The sequence below is a fragment of the Puntigrus tetrazona genome, chromosome 3 (genome assembly GCF_018831695.1).
Source record: "Puntigrus tetrazona isolate hp1 chromosome 3, ASM1883169v1, whole genome shotgun sequence".
NCBI lineage: Eukaryota > Metazoa > Chordata > Actinopteri > Cypriniformes > Cyprinidae > Puntigrus > Puntigrus tetrazona.
The window spans coordinates 4,328,551-4,353,574 of record NC_056701.1 but is presented as its reverse complement, the minus strand read 5'-3'; the positions used below and the strand labels follow the sequence as shown (position 1 = coordinate 4,353,574).

The window sequence follows — 25,024 nt, the reverse complement described above, 5'->3', positions numbered from 1 at the left end:
GATGTAATGCTAACTTTCTCCAAATCTGTTCTGATGAAGAAACAAACTCCTCTACGACGGCTTGTGGGGGTGAATTCTTCTCTCAGTCAAAAAGATTTGTTTTTACGTTGACTTTAAGCTCGCATATAAGAGTAAGACTCATTCAACTGCATCACGGTTAAGAGGTTTCCATCGCAATTTTCAATCTCTCCCCAGTGTTTACTTTAAGCTGCTATGTACGAGTTTACATTAAACTGCCTGTTTTGTAATGCTTTCACTTTGATTTTATTCACCTCATGCTGGAAAAAAACGGTTTGCGCTATAATCTTCCACCCCTCAGCATTATGTCCTGCAATTTCTGTAGCTTTGTCCCCATGTGAACGTGATGCAACAGCTTTTCACATTCTGTGCTCACTCTAGTGGACAACTACTGCCACAGCAGCTTCAACACATATGGACACTCAGTCACAGTTAATTGGAAGTGTTGAAAAAACTATTTTAACACTTTAATAGTTATGGTTGGTTGCCAAGTCATTTGTAGTTCGTACGGCTCATGATCTGTGGTTTAAAACTTTTAAACATCGGAAATTTGGTAACATTTTGATATAACAAATCAGGCTCAGGGATTGAGCAAAATGTACATTCACTGCATGTTTTAACCGGCTTGCTTCATTTATGACGACCCCTGTGATCTCTCACCTGCTTCGGAAAACACACCTGCTAAATATACAGCTGACTTGAGCATCTTTCGGCACTTACCTGCGGTTAAAATCTAAATCTGATAGCGACACCATGGTTCTCCTTGTGTCTATTTTTGGATGTGGGAACAAAGAGCGACCTTGACTAGACAGGTCTTTCAGAAGAGATCCAAGTCTATTAACCCCCACGACCCAACTCCAAAAAAAAAAAAACCAGACAGCTCGGTTAATAACACTTTATTGCAGTTTTGCCGCTCCCACAGAACTGCACTGTGCTTGCACTGTTCACTGTTGACTGTGAAACATCATAACTAGGATTCCAAAAAAGCCTAACGCTTATAAAAATGCGGATTTCTGAGGTAACATCTATCTAGATATCTAGATTAAAGTGATTATTTCCACACAAAACCCCAACCACTACATAAGACCTGGTTGTTAGATGTGGAATTTCAAATACACTTTTAAAAATGAAGGTTCTGTATTGGCATCAAAGAACTTTTAGCATCAATAGAACCGTTCAAAGCACAAAACCTTCTTCAAGCCAAGTTGTGGTGTTTGTTTCTTCATCAGAACAGGTTTGGAGAAAGCCACCAACGGATCCTCTGCGGTGAATGGGTGCCATCAGAATGAGAGTCCAAACAGCTGATAAAAACTTCACAGTAAATCAAAAGTAATCCGTACCACTTCAGTCCATCAGTTAATAAAAAAGTTGCATGTATGCTTAAGCACTGTTTGCAAGACAAAACAGTTTGATTTGAGAAGGTGGATGGACCTTTTCACTGGAGGAATCATTATTATGGGCCAGAATCAGCAGTTTAAAATTAAAATGTCTAAATAATGTATTTGTCTCGCATCACAGGACATTAACTTATGGACCGGAGCGGTGTGGATCACTTGTGGATTATTGTAATGTTTTTATCAGCTGTTTGAACTCAGTCTCATGGCACCCATTCACTGAATAGACTGCTCAATTTATCAAAATCTGTTCCGATGAGGAAACTAACTCATCTACATATTTTAAAATATCGCAAATTTTCATTATTCTGTGAACGTTTCTTTTGAAGGTCCTTTAGAGAACCACAAATAGATCTTCTATCACATCGCTGTAAAAACCTCCCTTATTTTTAAGAGTGTAGATTGTTTTTTTTTTTTTTTTTTTTTTTTTAATTGGGGTATACAAAGTGGATAAGTGGAAATGTGAAAAAACCAAACCCATACGTTTCATGACATGCAGTGTAAAAATGCCAGTAGCTTATCAGTCTGAAGAGTGACAAATAATCATCCATAGTAACTACTAACCTATAAAAGTGAACAAATCAACCCAAAAGACAATGGAAAAACGCACAACTGGGGAACTGATTCGGTAAGTTTAAAACACGACAATTGCATCACTTTTCACATTCAAGGCAGCTGATACCCATTTTCAGTCTCAGGATATTTTATTTTTGCTATTTTTACATTTTTTTAAGTGTGTGTCAGCCATTTTTAGTTTTTTTTTTTTTCCATGCGTACACATTTTTCTCTCCAAAACTGCAGACAGTTTATAAAAGTAGCGCGGAAAGAGAGGAGAGTTGTTTTGGTGCGCCCTCCTCGCATTCACAAGAAACTCCGCCTCAAAAACCTCCCACCACCCCGTCCCAGAATCCCCCGCCCTCAAACGTCCCCACACACAACCTCTTCACGCCAAAAAAAATAAAATAAAATAAAAAAATGTCCCGTGAGATCCGTCACCATTGACTCGAAACGGACCCGCGGCAGGAACAGGAATAGCTCCACTGCTCCTCCTCGGTTTGTTTGCTCCACCGTTCCTCCTTTCTTTCTCTCTTCCTCGTCCTCGATCTCCCTCCCGCCTGGTTTTCTTCTCTCAGTTTCTCCGGTAGCGGTTCTTGGGCTTTTCCCCACAGCCGGTGGCCTCGCAGGAGGACAGGGTCGGGTTCTTGCCGGAGTTGATGCTGCCGAGCAGGGAGGGCAGTTCATGGGTGATGGCGCGCTCGATCTTCTCCAGTAGACAACCTCCAATGTAAGAGCATTGGGCCGACAGCTGCTTGAAGCTGTTCACCGGGTTAATCCCGAAGAAGTCGCGGTAAGCATCGCGGTTGGGCAGGTCGAACTTGCTGACGTTGGTTTTGGCCAGGATAGATTTAAATATGTAGAACTTGTCGGGATCATCCACAATCTCCTTGAAGACCAGCTCGGGGTCGCTGAAGAAGCTCATCTTCTCCTTGAAGGTCTGCACGTAGCGGTCCACCAGGAGAGCGTGAATGCGGACGCGGATGCCGTGCTGGCGGATGAAGGCGATTTTGTTCTCCAGGCGGTTCTCGATCACTTGGTTGAGGTCCTCCAGCAAGGAGATTTCCTCGCGCTTGAAGAGCTCCCGGCTGGTGTCTGGAGCGTAGTCGTAGGGCCAGAAGGAGCTGACGTAGACGCGCGGGGGCTCGGTCACGTTAATGAGGGGCGCCAGGCTCCAGAAGAGGGCGCCGTAGACGCGCATGAGGTCCTGGGTCACCAAGCTGTCGGCTTTATTGAGGATGATACGGATCTGGGACTCCCGACCTTTCAGCTGCCGGAAGAGCATTTCCAACTCCAGGCCGACGTCCAGCTTGGTGGGATCGAAAACCACAAAAATTAGGTCAGCGCGATCGATAAACCACTGGCACACGTCGTTGAATGGGTAACCTGGGAGAAGTGAGAAATGAGTGGGAGAAGAAATACGAAGAACTCATTATTATTCATAGATTCACATGCTAAATACAGGGTATCTGGAGGGTTTTAAAAACTTAAAGACCCTTTTTAAACCCTAATATTTGAAATTATTATCATATATCCATTAAGACAAGGAAAATGAAAAAATTGCTGTGGCTAGCTGTAAAAAAACATGTATTTATGCTTTAAAGTATTATTGGACAACTGCTCTGAAAATATGAACCTGTAGAACACGCAACAGTAAAAAGAGCAACACTTACGTTTTATTAAAATCAGTTTAAGGAATGAATTTAATGATCAGCTATTAAAGTGAAGACCTCCTAAAATCATAATGAAGACTGTAATCATTTAACATATCTTGGACTTTTATGACCTTTAATTTGGATTTAAGACATCTTAAGGACTAAGAGGATCCCAGAAATCAATGGCGATAATGAAGAACTCTGTACCTCTCTCCTGCTGTTTGCGGTTCTCAATGATTCCAGGCGTGTCCACGAATGTGACCCTCTCCAGGAGCTTGTGGGGCATCTCGATGCCAACCAGCTTCTCCAAAAAGTTCTGGCCGAACTTCTCCAGCGGGGAGAAGGAGCGAGAGCTGTCAGCAGCCATGACGATGCCCTCCACGGTACGAATCTTCTCGCCGTGCATGATGACGGTAAACTCTGAGGTAGTGGGCTCAGCACCTGGACGAAGAGAAGATGATACACATTTGTAATAAAATGATAATTTAATACTGAAAACTACTCGACAAGCAGCACAGGCGCCAGTTTACCCGTGTACAGCTGGTAAGGAGTGTCCAGCAAACCCAACAGATAGTTGATCATAGAAGACTTGCCCACGCTCCAGGGTCCGAGGAACAGCACCATCGGTTTGGAGGTGATTTCTCCATCTGTTTGAGAGAGAGAGAGAGAACGAAGGTGTTTGCAATTAAAGGAATTTGAGACTAAAGGCAAGAACCACAATTCAATATCTACCATGAATGATCCTGAATTTCTCTTTTATAAAGCAAATGGAAATCCTAATATTAATGCAATTTCAAAAATAAAGGTCCTAAAAGGTTTAGTTCACCGAAGGAGGAAAATTAGGCGGTGTTTAACACGTTTTAGCATCCTAGGTGTATGGGAAGGTAAATCTAATCAGATTTATATCGTCCTGGAACCTTTAAGCTCTATCATTGCAGAAGGTGGGTGTTCAGTCCTAAACATGTTAAATAACGTGCAAGCAAATGTAATAAAAAGTTCCTCACACAGCTTCAGGGGGTGAATAAAGCGAATCCATGCATTTCAGACATAATAAACACTTTTTCTCACTTCTGCTGACTGTGGTGAGAGGAAGACATGTAGGCGGATGACGTAGGGCATGTCTTAAGGGAATGTAAGAGCAAAGGAAAAACAGTCTCCTCTTGGCCGATGTCAAAATCCTCCAACATTATTCGTTACAAATCCTTTTATTGTGTTTCTAAATTATGACTGCCTCTACGTTCATCAATAATGACAAAACGCAGTATGTCTTACGTCATTCCCAGTCAGTGGAAGTGAGCAAAAGTGTTTATTAGTTTGAAATATGGATATTCATCTTACAAAAATGTATAGACAGAAGGCCTTTATTCAAGCCCTGGAGCTGCGGGATGGATGTTTTATTATGGATGTTAAACTTTATTTAACATCTTTCGACGTTTATACAGCAAACACCCGCTTATACCAATGGAAAGGCTTGGAGAGGGCTGTTTTAATATAGCTCTGACTGTATTTGTCTGAAAGAAAAACGTCACATAGACCTAGGATGCTTCGAAAGTAAGTAAAACAGTGCCTAATTGTCATTTTTAGGTGAACTAAGCCTTTAATAGGCATTAGTTGTTCCATGAGACGCCCGTAGAACCTTTTCTTTCCACAAAAGATTCTTTGTAGTGAAAATAGATTCCTCAGATGTTCTTCAGAATTTAACATGGTTTACTTAAGAACTGTTCACTGAAAGGTTCTTTGAGAAACCAAAAAATAAAATAAAAATCTACTGCAAAACCCCCTTTTAGAACCTTTATTTTTATTGACCTTGCAATGTTTTTACATTTTTTTTACTTTTACATATTATTAATTAATACTATTACATATTGCTGATTAACCGGGTTCCATCGTTCACCTTAGACCAAAGTAAGTAATGTATCATCACAATGGGGTGCACATTCGCAGAAAAGCCAGCGGAAACAGCAAGCGTAAAGAGTGATGAACGCACCATGCAGCAATCAGATTCTCTTCTTTATATCGCCATTTTTATTGCTGAACCCAGTACCTTTCACCAAAACCAAAAAGAAGTTCGACGTTGAATCTAGCTTGGATTTCCTACATTTTTAATATCTAATGAATGCATATTTCAGAGCTCCGATGAAGGAGTGAAGGCCGACAGACTAAGAGTTTCTTAGGAATAAATTAATTTGTGTTGAATTAATTGCAGAGAATGTTATTTCTGTGAAGTACTCCAGAGCAGGGCAAACACAATCACTCAAGGCCCCTCCAGCTCTACAGCGGCGTAGAGGTCGAGGAGCTCGGTTAGCAGCTCAGAAGGTTCTCATTGATGGTTCCAATAAGAACCTCCAACATACTTGAGTGTTCTTGAGAAAGAAATGCTGGAATGTTCTTTGGGGAACCTAAAATGTTTGTTTTTCTGTTGCTTCGAAAATCCTCCCTTGAAACTTTTATTTTTAAGAGCTTTGGATCGTTTGTGAGTGCGGGTGAGTTTAGCATCCAGCATATGAGAAGACCCCGCCCCCCACATGGCAATGCAAGGCCTGCGCATGCAACCAACACTCATACGTCGATGAACTTGAGTAGATGCTTTAATATGATGCAAAGGCTACGCAGGATGGAAGTACAGACCATCCAACATGTGCTGTCTTTAAGTGTTTTTGTCCTATTCTGTGTTCTGTTGGCTGAATGATTAACACCCAGATCCAGACTGTACTTTTTAGCCTCACTGGCTGTTTTTTTTTTTTTTTTTACATCAAATTAAACTTTACCTACTTGACACTTCATAACAGCAGTCAAATTTTTAGTATTGCTATTTATTTTAATGTTTTTGAAACTACTTTTGAGCCTTCGCTTACCAAGGCTGCATTTATGTGATCAAAAATCCAATAAAAACATCAATGCTGTGAAATATTATTACAATTCCAAATAATCACTTTTTAATTAAATATACCAATAAATATAATTAATCGCTGTGATAAAACGCTGAATTTATTCCAGTGTCTAGTGTCGCGCGACCCTTCAGACATCACTCTAAAATGCTGATTTGCGTCTCAAGAAACATTTATTATAATTTTCAATGTTGAAAACAGTCGAGCATTGAAAAACGTGAAGCATTTTGTATTGACGCTTGTCTTATAAACGAAATGTTAATGAATTTTTAGCATTATAAATGTCTTTACTGACACTTTTGAAAAGTTTAATGCATCCTCACTGAATAAAACCATTAGCATCTTTAAAGCTAATAATCTTATTGACCCCGAGCATTTGTACCAGATGCATCATGATTGATTGCCAAGCGCTGCTTATTGCACACACCATTTTATCAAACGTTTTATCATGTACCTTACAATATGCCACAATCAAGTTATTCTCATCAACAAAGACTTCGATTAGTGTTCAGAATGAATTCAATTAGACAGTCTGATTAGTCGGATGAAGAAAAATAGCTGAACCAAATCTAGACTTTTAAACAAATCCGCTGGCTGAATGTCGCACGTGTTCGTAGACGATTCGTCTGCTAGTTTTATATATATATATATCGATAGGGTTTTGCTCTCTGCAGTGGCTGAACGTCGACGGAGCAGTGCCGCACGCTGACATGTAACAGCACCGTGTAATTAGTGCTCGTTCAGTGCTGATGGTAATTGGGCAGATGAGCGCTAGCTGCAGGGGATCAGAGACGCAGGCAGTGCCATGCAGAGAAGCGCCCGTCATACCCACCTGTGGCAGAATCCCCCAGTGTGCGTCCGGGATAGGCTGTTTAGTGACGGGTGATGTCGGGCGAGGAGAGAGGGGTGAAAATGACAAGTGTGAGGAAAAGTGCAGGCGGAGGAGAGAGAGAGAGAGAGAAAGAGAACGAGAAGGGGGTCAAAGAGAGAAGCTGAGGGACACTTTTCCTGTGAAGCGGGAGACAGTATGTGATGCTCGTCCAGGTACAACGATCGCTAGAGGAGACTGAACGCTCGCGCCGCGACACATCCTATTCTTGTGGATGTAAATTAGGTCAAACATGAATAGATATTTTGTCTTATATTGTGAATGTATTATATAAATGGGCTCATTTTAGAATGGCTTATAGATAATAAAAGGAGTCTTTATTTACAAAATAATAATTTGTGAAACCTGCCAAGAACACACCGAACACATTTAACCCAAAATTAAAAAACATTCAAATATTTTACATATACATTAAAATATATTAATTAGTGATGTCAAATGATTAATCGCAAAATATTTTTATAAATATAAATATGATATATATATATATATATATATATATATATATATAGTAATATTTATATATATTTCATTTTAGTAATTCATATTCATTTTGATCCAATTCATTTATTAAATTTATTGGATAATGGATAATACATTATTGCTGCTATGTAAAAAAATCTCTATTTTATTACATAAATAATTACAATATATAAATTAAGTATTCGTACAACTGTAGAGGGTTGTACACAAAAAGTAAAATTAAAAAATTAAAATAAACTTCCAAATTTTACATAGAATTTAATGCAGCGCTTCGCATTCCTTTGTAATCGTGTGTAAAATCTACTGGCGAAAACCGCCTTTTTAATGTAGTATTTATTCATAAAGATATATCATAAAATATTTTTAGAACATCACATTTATTACAGTGATGTTTCACACAGCAGGAATGAACAAAGCTCATCAACAAAGTAAAAGCATAAGCTTCGTTTCGTTTTCGCTAAATCAAAATTTTAGTTTTTCACTTTTCACTTTGCGCTGAAATATGTTCTGAACGTCTTCAACCTAATATAAATATAAACCTAATATAAATATAAATGAATGAACTTGTTTCACAACAGGTCGAAACTTAAATAGATCAAATTTAGCATAAATCCCACTCAATACCGTATATGCATTTATGGCTGCGCTGTCAAATGCTGAAAAAGCGTGCTTGTACCCAGAAGCCCCTGCATCTACTCATACTGAACTAAAGTCTTCCTTTGATCAGCAGCAGCAGCGGTCTTTGATCACAGCGGCGCTCAGATGATACGTGATAGCTTGTTTCAGCTTCTTTCTACTTCCTCGCGAGCGTAGAGGTCAGTGGAGCATTATTGTGGTGAGTGTAGGGGTTAAATACCATGCTGAACCACAAGGGGGCAAGCTGGATCCCCGTGTTCAGTCAGAGGTTAGCGGGACAAAGTCACTCTTCAGAGGACACCAGGGCCCTGCCATAATAAATCTAAACCTCACTTCACACTCGAGCGGCTGCTGAACGGGTTCAAACACAATGAAACCTCACCATGTACAAAAATACACAGGATATAATATATATATATATATATATATATAATATATAATGTACACAGAATAATGATGTCTTCAACTACAAAAGAAAGAAACACAACTTATCATAAAGCTATAAAATCTACGTTCTGTTTATGCATTTTGTTACTTCACTTGTGGGATATGTTCTTATGGTTTTGATAAATATTGCTAACGGTCGAGAAGTTAAAAGAAGCGTAATAAAATACAAACATGTTCGTTTTTACATCAGGTCTTTGTCCGTTATGCATAATTAATTTTATTGGATGCCCATACGTTTATGATTATATACAGGTCACGGGCATACTATTGGATTTGTTATAATTTTAGAATGAACGAATTCTATTTTAATAAATCAACAGTAGGAACAAATAGTAGGAAAATCTAAAATTAAATCCAAAATAGCTAAATCTAAAAAACAGCTAAGTCTATTTGGTGAAAAAATGATTATTATATATATATATATTTTATATATATTATTATTATTATATTTTATTATTTATATTATTATACATATTTTTTTGTTATTATTATTCTACGTTAAGCTACTGTTGAAGTAAAACGCTTCTGATGCATTTAAATGCATAACATAATAAAAGCGAGATAACGTTTTTGCGTTGTGTCGTTTTTAAACGTTTTTAATATTTAAATCACGCACAATTCATAATAAATTGCATTAAATGTGCAGATTGTGAAAATGTCCCAAAACACTGTTGGATTTCAATATTATCACCACAAATAACCACACAATTACTTTTACAAATAAATGAATTAATTTAATCCGATAACTACCAGTAACGTTATTTCAAAAGGCCTGCATTTATAAAAGGTTAAACCTATTTAGTGAAAGTGATTTAAGTGTTAGTTAGAGGTCTAAACGTCTAACAGTTCTGCTAATTATTATTATTGTGAGAAGTATAGCCCAAAGTCAAGTGGGCAAATGTTCGGTTCAATCCAAAAGCACAGTTTATGCCCGAAGAGCCTCCTCTTTTATAAGATATTACTGTATAAATAATTAACAACAGAGGAAAGCGGCGCAGAGGATGGTTCGTGTGCATTCACGGGAATGTTGTACAGACTTCTGAGGACTGGAAGAGGTCTTATATAAAGCGAGGGCTGTTGAGAAACTCTTGATTGCTTTCAGATGGAGGCTTCGTTCCTCCGGCGGTAATAAGAAAGCCTTGTGTTTTCTATTTTAGCTCTCTCTCTCTCTGCGTTTCTGGCCCTGGACGAGCACCAGTGCTACAGCTGTGCAATGACCACATGTGCGTCGGCTCGGAGAAGCCACGATACTCGGATACCGCCAAAATTAATCGTCGTCTCGAGGGGTTTTTATTCCCCAGCTCTGATGCATCTGGGACTCTGCGAGCGAAACGAAATACTCATAGGAACGAACCCCGTTCTGAACGTCACACAGAAAAAAAATGAAGCCACAATAAACCACACAAACAGAGCGGGTTTAGGACGGGCCATTCAAAATCATTTATAAGATGATTGCATTAGCGCTTGATTAAAGCCGTTGAAATCTGACGCCGCAGCTTTTAGGTTCCTCCTCATGAATATGATGATGGTGCACAGTGGGATGGTTCGGGTGATGGGAAGTGATTTGATGGAGACGAATAAGCAATCAACATTCATATAATGATAAACTACGCTCCGAAAATATGCTCAGCCTATACATTTAAGATGTATTTGCATATGAAATGTCCGGGGATTTAATGAACTAGCTAATGAACTCGATGCGGCGCGTATTTGTCAGGCATACACACGAGTGAGAATACTGTATGCAATAATCTCATACATTAACATTAACATTAACTAATAGGCTTTTGCTTGATCCACAGCTAGAGACATATTTCATTTCGCACTAAATGTTATTTTACGGTGAACAGATTTATGCTGATTCAAAACAGTATTATTTTAGCAACACTTTTAAAAGGCTTTTATAGTTTTCGTTAATATTTGAAATAGGTTTTCATTTTCAGATTTTCATTTTTATTTTAGTTAAGGTTTAAGCATTTTATAAAAGCATGTTATAACTTTTGCATTGGCTTTTATTTTTCTATAGTGTCTATTGCTTTGTTTTTGTTATATTTTTTTTAACAGTTTAAGAAATATATATATTTTTTCAAGTTTTCTTTTAGTTTGAGGTGAAGTATTGGTAATTTAAAAACAAAAATTTGTCTTTTTAATTAGTTTTTGTTTTTAAACGTCTATATATATATATATATATATATATATATATATATATATATATATATATATATATATATATATATATTTTTATTTTTTAATTTTAGAGCTGTTTTTCCCATTTATAATGTTAATAGGCCTATATAGACTTTATACTTTATACTATATATATATATATATATATATATATATATATATATATATATATATATATATATATATATATATATATATAAACTGTTATTTTCATTTCACTTTAAGGTATTTAGTACATCATATTAAATTTAATAAAAATGAGAAACGTATCTTTGTCAACAAGCTAAAATAAATAATGATTATTTAAAGTATCTTTGTTACGGTTTTAGTTAACGGCAATAACTCTACCTGTAATAACCTCTATCATACTTAAATAAATTCATCTTTAAAAAAACATACATAATTTACTTTTTTTTTTTTTTTTTTAAATCACGGCATAGTTTATTACTGCATCTATTTAATTTTGAGTGCACCTGTCTCAATTATGCATGACTGACAAAAATGCATTGCGTAACCGTTTATTAGCTCACGTGAACATGCAGTTCAAATACATCTTAAACTGAGAGCTAAATATTTTCGGAGAGCGGACAAACACACACGAGACAGGCTGACAGTACCTGAGATCTCATGCTGTCTCAGCTCATTGTACTTGTAGGCCTGCTCCATGGGCCTGATGGAGTTGTGGTAGATCTTCCTCAGCCTCTGCAAAGCAGCTGAAAGATGAAACAGAGAACAAACAAAGAGGCAAAGCTGAGTCTGACATCCACCGCAAGACACAGGGGCAGAGCTCCGAGAGGAAAGACTGCAGATGGTGTTGAGGATAAAGCATTTGGGAAGGAAATGAGAGGAGACGGTAACGTAAACAACCCCGAAAACATCTACGTGCCTTTCTGAGGCAGCGGTTCGCTTTGGGACGGATCCCGTGAGTCAGATAAAAACGTTCTCTTGGTAGCTGATGTGGCACATGGACTAAATAATGCGTTGTTAAACTTTTATGGCGAGTTCGGTTCGCGAGCAGCGGTGACTCATCACGGTTTTCACGCTTCGCGGCCTTACAAGCTGCTCAAGAACCAGTTTCGCTGAAGGGTTTTGTTTTTTGCGCCAGATAGATACCGCTGTGATTGTAAAAACAAACTATGTGAAAGTTACTTGATACTGCTTCGGCGTTGTGGTTTCGGAGAGATTGAGTATATATTTAAAACCGGGAGTTTTCAAACGGAGTTGTTTTACTATCGCACTGTAAAAACTAATGATAAAGGTGAGATAACGTTTTTGCGTTGTGTCGTTTTTAAACGTTTTAATATTTAAATCACGCACAATTCATAATAAACTGCATTAAATATGCAGATTGTGAAAATGTCCCAAAAAACTATATTATATTGGATTTCAATATTATCACCACAAATAACCACACAATTACTTTTACAAATAAATGACAAGTTAAAGTGAAAATTAAACTCAAATTTAAATGCCGCCTTGCATTTTTAAGCATAATCGATTTGGTTGTACAAGCCTTTCCTACTTAAATTACATTATTTAACAAAAATAAATACATTTTTAACTTCATTTATCTCATAATAATAATGATAATAAAATTTAAAGAGCTATTTTTTCATTTTAGTTTTCTCATCTAATATTTTTGCACAATTCAGTCAATGAGACTTATTTTTAATAGCTTTGCAAAGGAGTTTTTTTTATAATATTACACGGATAAGCGGCAGTAAACGGATGGATGGATGGACAGTTATCATAAACCTTAATATTAAAATATTGTACTTATTAAAAAATACATAATGGTTGATTTTAGCACATTTACAGAGTTCAAAAGCATTATATAAAAAAAAAAAAATCTACAAAAATTCTAAAACATTTAATTTATTGCGAGTACATTTGAATGGGAATCGTCCACACAGAAAACACTTATTTTCTTTGTAATATCACGCTTGATTTTTTCCAGGCTCTGTATAAACGAAATGTTATGTTTTAGGACGTTTGCTAGCCCGTCATCCATCGTTCTTTTGCAAACTCTCGGTTTAAACCAGGTTAAGCTGATTCTTAACAGCATGCTGGTGTGAAATATTGCTTAACCCAAGCTTAAAGGCAGCATTCATCTGCCGGCTTACAGCGGAAAGCCTGTAAACTGAAATGAAACAATGTGTTTACTTGTGTATCTGTCTTAAGACAGGCTTCGTGTCCTCACCAGCGTAATCTCCTGCTTTCTCATCTGCCGCGAGCCTCAGAGTTTCCTCGATGTGAGATCTGTCTCTCAGGATGGATTCCAGAACGGCTTCCTCCTCTGCAGAGAAACCGAAAAGGAAACGCATTAAAACTTGCTCCGGAGCCTGAGGAAATCTTGCCCAGCTAGCCACGACGGCCCATAATTCACTGCAGCGGGTCTTCCTGAGGTCTCTATCGTTAGTATCCTGTGATAAAACAGTCCTTGTGGTCTTTGCCAAGGCCAAACGACAAGCTATCTGATATTTGTGTGCTTTCTGGATGGATAAACAGCTATTTACACAGAGTTTTACAGACTTTAAAACAACTTGTAAACATTTTATACGACCAAATGTGCGTGGCTGGCTCAAAATGTAGGAATTTGTCTTAGAACAAATATAATAACAAATGCAGACGTTTTAAAGGGCTCTTCACATCAATGGCTATAACTATAATGACAAAGATATATAGTTTTAAGGAGGAGAATAACAACGTAAACTGTATAACTGTTTGCACTACAAATCAGTATTCGGTGTTCATAATACATCACAATAATATAAGACACGCCAATTTTCAATATTAAGCAGCAAAACAAACTTTTTGTACAGTTAAAAACAGCTGGACGTGGCTGAGACCGGAAGTTAGACCTACAGAATTTACAAATGGCTGCGCCCATTATTACATCAAGAAAAAGGTGGATATCGACAACAAAACAGAGGAACAATGTCGATTGAGCTCAAACATTTAAATCAGAAGCTCATGCTCATAAAAACCTAAACGTTGCCGTTTGTATGTGTGCAAGCTAATACAGTTATCGTTGTAGACGGTTTCAACGACAAAATCGTAAACAAACCTTAATGCGCATGCGTGCTGCAACTTCCGCTAGACGTGCAAATAGAATCAATAACAGCAGCGAAGTCCTTCTAGAGCAGATTTCTTTTTATAAAAACAAGCTAAATATATTTGCTGCGTAAATCAGACGGATTTGCTAAAAATGCTAATTCATTCTCTGCCAGCAGGAGGTGCTTTAAGCCGTTTTTTGTCCCGTAACGGCTGTAGACAAAGCAGTTCTGCGCTTACAAACGCTGCCTTACGTGGAGGACGAAATGCAATTAGCATTTTCTAATTTCAGAAATACAGTGATGTAAAAACACAGATGTCTTGCTTAGATTTTTTTTAAAACATGCATTACATCCTTATATTCATTCATCGAAGCCTTTTGGAAAATAGGTATGGGGAAATGATTGGGAAACACATCCCACAGCACAATAACTATAGACCAACTTCATAAGTCAGTAACTGCGTTTGTAGCTTGGGGCACTAACCAGACCGATAAACAAACATGGATCGGAAGTGAACCCCACGTGCGTCCGATGAAACCGTCGATAGTCATAATTCTTGATGCGAATGGGCCTTAAAGGGATCATTTTGTCAAAATGTTGGCTTTAATCACTTGCCATTATGTCTTTCCAAATGCGTAAAAGCTTTGTTCGTCTTTGGAACACAATTGAACATATTTTGGATGAAAACCAGGAGGCTTGGGACCGTCCCGTTGACTGCCAAACGATTACGAGTGCCAAGGTCCAGAACAGTATGAAAGACATCATCGGACCCCATCTGCTATCAGTGGTTAAACCGCGACGTTATAAAGCTACGAGAACACGTTTTGCATGCAAAGACAATAAAAATTGCTATTTTATTCAATGATTTGTGTCCTCAGAGTGGGGTCAGCCATCAACCCTATTCGTAAACGTGCGTACATTTCACTCTGCTCGTTTTTAATCCCTGGTTTCCTTCTCATTGGAATATTTGCGTTGTCAGTTGCACCAATTGGACAAATGCAGAATTATAAAAAGGTATAGCTACTGCTCGCGTTACACAGCTACTTGCTGGAAAGTTAGCTTCTGAAAAAGCTACACTCTTTTAAAGAGCTATATTGCAGTCACAACTTGTAGCTACTCCCCAACACTGCTTTTTGGATCATCAAGGTAATAATTAAACGGCCTCTTCTTCACTATAGCTGACTTGATTAGGCCTACATTACATCAACTAACTACTTGAATTTTCTTTAAAGCTGCTTTATAATGATTTGCATTGCGAAAAGCACTACACAGATAAACTTGAATGGGGTTAAAGCCTTTTTGTGATCATGACTATATAGTTATATATATATATATATATATATATATATATTATATAAACAGTTTTTTTTAAACATTGAAAGAAGTCTATTCAATGCACGTTTTTTGTTGTTGTTGTTGATTGTCCAAGGCATATGAACAACTAGTCGTAATATTTTGTCCAAGCTTTATTTTGTGGTTTCATAACCACTGGTGAAAGCGGTACTGTACCGTATCTACATTACCCGGGGGTTACAACAAACCGGAGTTAAGCACATTTAAAAATCCCCCATTTGAGTTATCATTCATGTCCGTAACACAAAGTTGAATAGTTCACATGAGCAACAGCATTCGCAGCCTAATGCTTTATCTTAGCTGTTACAGTTATTTGCCGTCGACGGTTGTCTAACACACTTCTCATCAGGGCATCGTTGTACTATTAATGTCAGACTATTGATATTCATGCCACAATCTTCCCCCCTCTGTTCATAAGATATTTACCCACAATGCCTCAGGGCGTTCCTGCCAGGCTGCCGTTATCAAGACCGAAGACATAAATGGAGCCTAATGGGAAGACACCGTGCCTCCACATTTATATTTAGCAGCGCTGCCGTTCATTACAAGTTCCTCATATATTAACAGCACGACGTCTCTTTTGGAGGAAGGAGACGAGAGAACACAATAACATCCATTACGTATGCCGTTTATAATTACATTTCCACTTTGTTTTGACGATTTGATCTTATTCTAGAGCATCAAATGTAAAAAATATATATATATATATGATCAAAGCATCATCTGCTTTATATTTTAGTGGAAACCGTAATGCAACATTTCAGGATTTCCTCTCAGTTCAAAAGAACTGCAGACTTTTTTTGCAGCAACGTAAAAGTTTTTAACAATCAACAGTCTTATTTTAGAGTATTAAAACTAAAACTAAAACCAGCCAATGGCCAAGCGTAACGTAGCCTTGGTTTCCTAACACGACGGTGTTGGTGTAAACGGGGACTCCCTGGATTTATAACAAGCTGGAGCTTCAATGATGGACACATGGCTACCAAATGGTTACATTATATGCTGATAAGAGAGATAACAGACCCTAAATATATCCAGCAGTGGACAGCTGCCGTTGTGCATCTCTTCTGCTTTTCATTGCAAGTCTACCAGCACAACAAATGACGATTTACCTCAGGATGCTAATGGCGCCGAAAAATTATAGTACTGCCATACGATACGATATTTTATGATATCGCATCTTTTGAAGTTGGATTAAAAGTTAAAAGACATGTTTTAAATTGATCAAAATTGATTTAGAAAGTAAAAAAAATAAAATAAAAATTCCTAATCCATCAAAGAATCCCAAAGAATCAGTTAAAAATAAATAAATAAATAAATAAAAATAAGCAGCACATTTTTTTAACACTGAAAATAATCAGGAATGTTTCTCGAGCAAATCGGCATTTGGAATGATTTCTGAAGGATCATGAACAATTAATTTTTAAATAAATTCCAATAGAAAGCAGTTTTTCCATATTATGAAAATATTTCACAATATTACTGTTTTTATTGCATTTTTTATTGAATACGGCTTTCTTGTGCATAAGGGATTTAAAAATTCTTACTAAATTCTTACTTTTTTTTTTATTTGAAATATAATTGAAGATTAAGACAGGGCTGCTTTCGTTAAATCCTAATTGTTGAATTAACTGTCAACGCAATACACCAAAAAGTGACCAGATTCATCATACGGTGTACTTGCTGCTATGTAGTTTGCCTGGAAAGCTCTGGAAGTGAAGTTTGGCTCGAGGTGATGCAGTCCAGCTCGTCCGTCATCCCTTCCCACAATCCCTCTAGTGGCCCGTACAGATAAACAGCGCCTTTATTTTGTTCTCGGGTGTCCATTGGCATTTATTTGCTCATCTGAAACTTGCTTGGGCATCCGTTAGCCTTCCTCGCCGGCTGCCGACGGAAATAGCTGACAGCTCAAGTAATATATGCCTAATCAACCTGCATCAGGACAAACGTAAAAGCCATCTGTGAATGTGGGCCAGCCAGCTTCCTGAGGACCCCGGCATCTGTTTACATCCTACCTACATCTATAGAGTTCAACTCAGGCGGATCAGCCGCGGGTTCAAATAGTTTGTTGCAAGGTAGAAGTGAACTGAAATCTATCTATCCGTCCGTCTCTACGCCTACTTTGTCTGTCCGTCTGATTTGAAAGAAATTCTTTGGATCTATGGCAGTAAAAATAAAATAAATGTTAACTACTAAAATCAACGAAAGTAAAAATGTAAAAATAAAACATAAACAGTAAAGAAATAAATATCAAAAGCTTACTAATGTTTTTGAAATAAGTCTGTTATGCTCACCGAAACATCATACAGTAATTTACAGTACTATTTACAGTAATGCATTTATTATAATATGTGTTAAAGCTGATTCAAAGCTGTATTTTCTGCTTATTAATCTTCAGAAATCTTTTTTCTTTTTGCCGCTCAAGAAACATTTCTGATTATTGTCAGTGTTGGAAATGTCACGCCGCTTAATATTTTTGAGCCAATTTTAATATTGTTTTTATTTACCATTCCTTTGACGAACAGAAAGTCTTAAAGAACAGAGTTTATTTTAATATTTTAGCATCGATCAATTCGGTGCATTTTTGCTGAATTTCATTTCTATTTAAAAATAGTTAAGTCGGCTAGCTTGGACCAGCTAGAAACCTTGTTCAAAAAACGAGTATTTAAAACTTTTCCAGCAGAGGTGGAAACAAAGCAACTTCACGTTTCCACAGAGGCCCTTTGTGATCTTTGTGATTTCATCTTTCGCAGACTTTACAGCGGCTCAAATACATCTCAGTTTCAGGACTCGCCTCGCCGAACGCGATGCCGTGTTGTCGAGAGCAGATGGGCTTTCAGCGCAGGGAGCGCAGGCCTGTTGTGATGACACAACCTGCTAGTTAAAGCATACAAGTGCTCGGCCGACGCGAGCCAAGTCAAGCTGCTAAAAATACAGCCCTGTAATGTTGAGCTCAGCACGGCGCTAAAACGGCGAAAGGTTAGCGGCAAGGTGTGCAGTTTAAATTGAGGAACTGTGAACTATGTGGGGCTTTAATGCGATGATGTAGAAAGGTCCTAGTGTGAAACCCACAGGTATAGAGACAGCGTGTAAAAACGATCTAATAAATGTTTGAAAAAGAAGGAAACCTCTTTATGCTTTTTTGTTTAATTATCTGTAAAAAAAAAAAAACGACGTAAAGAATGAAAGAATGCGTGCATGAATGAAGTAATAAGTCTTTGTGAAAATCGATTAATGTGGCAAAATATATAATAAATAAACACCAGATAAAAAATGCTAAAAGAGAAACTGTGTTTAAATTTAGGTAAATAAATTAGTGTTAATATATGTGAAAAATAAACATACAAACAAACAAATGTTATAAGAAAACATAGTAGAATAAAGAACTATAAAGAAAGGGTAGTCTATGAAACAGGCTAATTTTGGAAACAGGTGTATTGCTGAAATAAATACTAAAATATTTAACAAACAGATACTAATGATATATTATATATTTAAAATACTGTAATAAGTAAATAAATTATTTACTTATTTATAGTGAAATATTGGCATGTGTAGATGCCAAAAAGTATATTGTACATTTCCTATAGTTTTCATAAGTTAGTGTATGCCATTTCATTACATAACCTTAATATACAAAATATATAAAAATATATATATTGTAGTATCTGTTGTTACTGTAAGTTTATTTTAAACTCGAAAAATAACTTCTAATAAAAAAAATATATATATATATATATATATATATATATATATATATATATATATATATATTATTAAAGAAAGACAAAGTAAGTACATTGTGAAAATTCCCATCTCCTTGCAGAAAGGAAACTGTAAGACCTTAGTAAGCCTACTAAGGCAGACATCGTGGCTGTGTGATCTAGTTTAGATCCACCCAGCATAAAATCTGTGAAATATCCTCTCAAAAGGGCATCAAGGAGTTCATGACGAGACTCGGTGCCCTCAGGTGCACAGCATGCGACGACAAGAGGCTCCAGCACCTAATATAGCGCCAACACAATTACAAATATATCCGCTTCAGGCGAGTACAATGTCAGTCCACGGGGGCTTGCTTTAATTTAACCCTGTACGCGCTGGAAGGACAAATCCGTGAACCGCCGGGTCTACGGACATCCAACGAGCCTGTCGCCTAGCAACAGAGGCTTTGGAAAAAAACACAGCTGTTGCTGGAGCTCATCCCGCTGGAACGCCATTGGACTGCTGCAGACTGAGGCTTATTGGTCAAATACACAAATGCGCGCTTTTGAGAGGAAACGTGGCGTCGTGTCATCTGCTGACCTTAAATAGCGGCCGGTTTAGGCTCTCCCTTGTGTTTACGCTCGCATAAACACAGATGGAGATCCTTGAAAAGCTGCAGGTGATCGTTTAGATTTCCGACAGTAGGCGATAAATAGAAAACGCATTCGTTTTCTAATGAGCAACTTTCATGCAAATGATCTAGCCCGGTTCCAGCGGTCCTTAGGTGCGTTTTCCTCGGTGGATCAGGGTTAAAGCCCCTGATCATGTCGTGCTGGAGGATGCTGGAGGTAAATTGAATTAATGTGAGTGTGATTAGGGAGGTGAGCCTTGAGCCCGTCTGAACCCACAGGATTTAGCAGCGGCGAGGGAGAGCGTACGCAACCTTTACAGAGGGCCAAGGGATTTCCAAGTGAACAAAGCTGCCGTGGGATTAAACGTATTGCATTACACAGCAGCTATACTTCACTTTAAATGCTTTTACAGCGCTTGAAAAAAGTGTCATACTACAAAGACATGGTCTCTTGATGCAGGCCTTTATCGGTACATTTACAATTTTAGTATTGTACCAAAACACGTATATATATTAAATCTTGCATAAAATTGTAATTTAAATAAAAACTATACAATAAAATGAATAAACTGCAACTATATCTACAAATACATATGTAAAAAAATGTGTATATTGATTTATTAATTATAAATACAAAAAATAATGAAATGAAATACTGTAATATTTGGAAATGATTATTTTTTTTACAGTAGGCATAAAACAACATATATATATATATATAAATGCACGTGTCAATTTTTCTGAATATTTTGCCTACTGTATGTGTATATTTATATATGCATAATAAATATACACAGTACACATTATGCAACAAAAAAACTTATTTTGCATGTGATTGTTTGACAGAACTATATATATATATATATATATATATATATATATATATATATATATATATATATATATATATATATATATATATAATTCTACATAAAACAAAATTTATGTAAAAATAAAAATCATAAAGCAATGCATATCTGCAAATGTTAATCTGTTTATTTATGGGACAAATCACAGACACATAAATAGCAACAGGTGCCAAGGTTCTGGTCTCAACCGGTGACAGAAATAGCTCCACAATGGATCATGCCTCCAGGGGCGGGGTCTAACTTGCCTTTTTCTGTCAATCAGAGGTGTGATTCCACACTTCTAAAATTAGCAATTAATGAAGACGCTGTGTCTCTTCGATAGTTAACAGCATCTATATACATTAAAGTCAACAGTAGCAATAAATCTATCTGATCAAAACACTACAGTAATATTTTGGGGTAGAAATTGATTCCAGAAGTTCCCATGCACGTTTTTTGGCTTGTTACTTCGAGGCTTTTAATAGCGTGACAAAATGGCAGTGCCTTGTGCGACACATTTTTGAATCCGAGAACCAGGATCATATCCGGGTGGTAATTCCTCAGAGGAATCATGGGTATCAGAGTTAGGACACATTAAGAACATCACATGGAACTGAGGGGGTAAAGGGGATCGAAAGCATTACTCGTTTCTGTAAAGCCACGTCGCATTGGCCTTTTTATGGAATAAGCACTTGGCTGCACGTCCCACAATTCCTAGCAGAGGGAAGTCCCTGAAGAGCAGGGGCACCGCATGCCTGCTGTGCTACACTACTGAAAGGTGGGGAGAGCCCTTACTCGAAATGAGTATCCATATCAGATGTGTAGTCAATAAAGATGACTTCCTCCATTACTCATGGTTCGCTCTTAAAAATAACGATTCTTTACTGGCATTGATGGTTCCATTTAGAACCTTGCATATCCGTGGAATATTTTCATTCCATGAAAGGTTCTTTCTAGTAGGAAGCGATTTTTTTCAAATGTTCTTTGCTCTAAGAACTGCTCACTTGGAGGATTTTTAGGAATCCAAAATGGATGTTCTATGAAAAACACCATGCTTGCAAAATGTCTTGAAGAAGCATCCTTATATGCAATAGAAGGAAACTTGTCACCTAGAAGAATTTTGATGTGGCTAAACAGGAGGAAGGGGAACAGATGCGAGGTCATAAGGTCGTGGACCTTTGGTCTGCTACAACTGGACCCAGATTATGTTTTAGCAAATAAAGCTATTCCCCTCCCTTAAGAAGAATCTACACCAAATCATGATGCTTTTTATAAAGAGAAAGGCCGTATAAACCCATGTGATCTGACAAAATGTGTTTTCCTGGTGGGGGTCACAGTGATGCCATAGAAGAACCATTTTTGGTTCCCTAAAGAAGTTTTTTTTTCCAAAACACTGCTTTAAAGAACGATGAGGAAAACCTAAAAGAACTTTTCCTTCAATTAAGAACCCTTTAGAATGAAAAGGTTCCACTGATGTTAAAGGCTCTTCAACCATAAATGCCAACAATGAACATGAAGATTGCCAATGGAAATTTTGGTTTGATATGCCCATAATCAGACTGAAAACTCCTTTTCACCAGTACTTCAATAAAGCTTAGAAGCGTAAACACTCGGTCATTGAACAATGGGACTAAAACCAACTAATTGTTGTCCATTTGAGGCAACTATCACTTCAGCTCTCTAGTTGTACACACACCAATGCAGGAAGACTGGCATAGATCGCCGCGGCTCCTCCTGCTGAGATAATGCATGTCCTTTTATGGCCAGTGGCTGGGAATAAATAAATTGCGATTGTGTCAGGGTGACAGCAGCTGCACACTGTATCCAAAGACAAGCGCAGATGGGAGGGGAGAGAGGAAGAGGACGATGGGGGAATCTATAGTAGACAGTGTCTGGTTACAGGACAATTTCCAATCTTAGACACCTGACGGCAGCCTGGGCCCATGAAGGCCCACGCCGGGCCCGAGAGGAACCCAAGGACGGAACAAGGGTAACGGCGGCTGCCAGAGACCTCGGAAACCACATCCAAAGCTGGACTTTTATAGCCGACAATCTTAAAAATAAAGGTTCTAAAATGGAGCTTTTGCTGCAATGCCATTTGGGTTCCCCAAAGAACCTTTCAGTGAAAAGAAAGTCCAAAAAGACATTTTAAAAAAAAAAACTCATGTAAAGATAATTTTTTCTTCTATAAAGAATCTTTTTACGAATGGAAGGATTCAATGGGTCTTAAGGGTTCTTCATGGAATCATTGATGCCAGTTAAGAACCTCTGTTTTGAAAAGCATTGATTTGAAATGCAAGACCTTTAAGAATGAAATAGAATAATTGGATTTAGTTCAGCAAATCAATAAAAACAAGCACCCTAAATGTTGTCTAAATACCAGCTGAACTCTCGATCAATCCTCTGAAATTAGGACATTTTGGGACTCAAGAAGAGTTGGTAAGAGGAGCAGAGCGACTGGTTAACAGTCGTCCCAAGCCTCTAGCTCTTTCCATAAGCTGTTGCCATGCCTCACGACAGCTGACACACAATGCATGGACTGAAACATCTACCAAATGAAAATAAACCCCGTCGTTTGCCCCACGATGACACAATCATCTACTCTCAGAGATTCAACAAGCTTAAACAGGAATACACATCGTAAAATTTAAATGATAGAGGATTCGTTTAGCATTCAGACAACTTTTTGTTAAACTGCACATGCCAAGTCCTAAGATAACTCATCCTTGTCCTGAGTTATTATTGAACACTGTGAGTTTAAATAGCTCAGCAGATGGTGACATGGCCCATCTCCTGCTGGTGACCGTCACAGTTTTAAAAAATGCTGCCATGATTAATTCATTCAAATGTCTTACAGTTTCATATCAAAATGACTAGCATATCACACAAGAACAACCACCTAAACATGCTTTCAACTTTCAGCTCTTTAAATCCAAGTGCTTACCCATTAAAACTTTTTAAACAACTAGACGGAAAATGGTACCCTCTTGACGACTTTACAACGTAAACCTCATCTTAGATGCCTATTATTGAAATAATTCAAACTGTAAAATGCTCTTACCTGCTGTGGCCAGTGCCAGCAGGGGCACAAAGACGCAGAGCGAGACTAAGACCTTCATGTTGGCTGCCAGGAGACCTCTGGTTGCCTCTCTGGCTATATATACTGGGCTGATAAGGTCAGAGGGCGCCAACAAGAGGGTGGTCTTACAGACAGGACTACATGGAGGGGGCTGGTGCCGTAGGTGTCAGAAAAGGGCGCACCCAAGCAGCTGACCGTCACTTTTAGCAGAGCCATCACGGCAGTGACGTCAAATCAAGGGTGTGCGACCATCTCCAGCACAAGAGCGCTTTGGTACTTCAGCTGGTGTTGATTTTGGCAACTGAGAAGGAATGCTGTACAAGAGGTATAACAAGACAACACTATTTGTGACTCGGCATTCCACGTTTTTTAAAAAGACACTTTAATTGATGGTATAGCTTGTTGGTCATTATGCAACTAGTGTCCTATTTAATGAACTTTAACCTGATCACAGCCTCGAGTCGGTGCTGTTAAGCACCGGCAGTCATGCTGGGTAGGATTATAGGAGCTGACAGTCAGGAATAAGGTGTAAAAGTCAGCATCATCATTTCCTCAGAGAGCGAAGATTAACGCCTTATCATTACACAGCAGACGCCGACTCCAGAACTTCACAGGCAAATGAACTCCATTATTCTGTGAATACGCTATAAAGTGTACTTGGAAATATGAACTTGTAAAAGACAAACGCGAAACAAACAGCAGGAGGTCGTTTTTTTGTTGTTAAGGGTTTTCGAAGAATTATGCAAATCCACTATAAATTAAGCAATTTAATAACAATAATAATCATTTACAACTAATGAACTGCATCTTGCGATTCCCCAGACATGCTCATTGTGAACGCGAGTACACGGAAGCAGCAGTTTTAGGGAGCGCTTGGCCAGTGGGTGTACTTGCATTTGTTTAGTGATTTTAGGCAATGCAAGATGTATGGAAACCTGTTTCCAAGACATAATTAAAAACAATAAAAACTAATGAGAACATTTTATTCTTTCCAATTCTGTGGAAGTCAAAGAGAGTTGCAAAAAGTTAGAATTGTGAATTAGTAAGTTGCAGTTACATTTTTTAATGCCATGGAAGAGACTAGTTTATATATAACCGTGCATGCTTTTAAGGAACACATCCAATATTGGTGACTGGTTTGCCACCTGAACCTTTGACTCTTCATGTGCTTTTAATTTGGTGCCAGGTGATTACATGTGCTAA

The 25,024-nt window shown here is 37.8% G+C and overlaps 1 protein-coding gene across 2 annotated transcripts; it reads right to left on the bottom strand.

Moving 5' to 3' along the window:
* Positions 1-1,814: 1,814 nt before the first annotated feature.
* srl (sarcalumenin) lies at positions 1,815-23,889 on the bottom strand. 2 transcript variants are annotated; one of them, XM_043234149.1, is made up of 7 exons: positions 23,804-23,889; positions 13,353-13,448; positions 11,770-11,865; positions 7,343-7,378; positions 4,153-4,269; positions 3,830-4,063; positions 1,815-3,353 (listed from the first exon to the last, which is right to left on the bottom strand). In XM_043234149.1, exons 1-7 carry the CDS (start codon positions 23,859-23,861, stop codon positions 2,542-2,544), a joined length of 1,449 nt encoding a protein of 482 aa, XP_043090084.1. In that variant the 5' UTR covers positions 23,862-23,889; the 3' UTR covers positions 1,815-2,541. The 2 variants fall into 2 exon arrangements, with proteins under 2 accessions (XP_043090084.1, XP_043090085.1); XM_043234150.1 differs by lacking the exon at positions 7,343-7,378.
* Between the last annotated feature and the right edge of the window lie 1,135 nt (positions 23,890-25,024).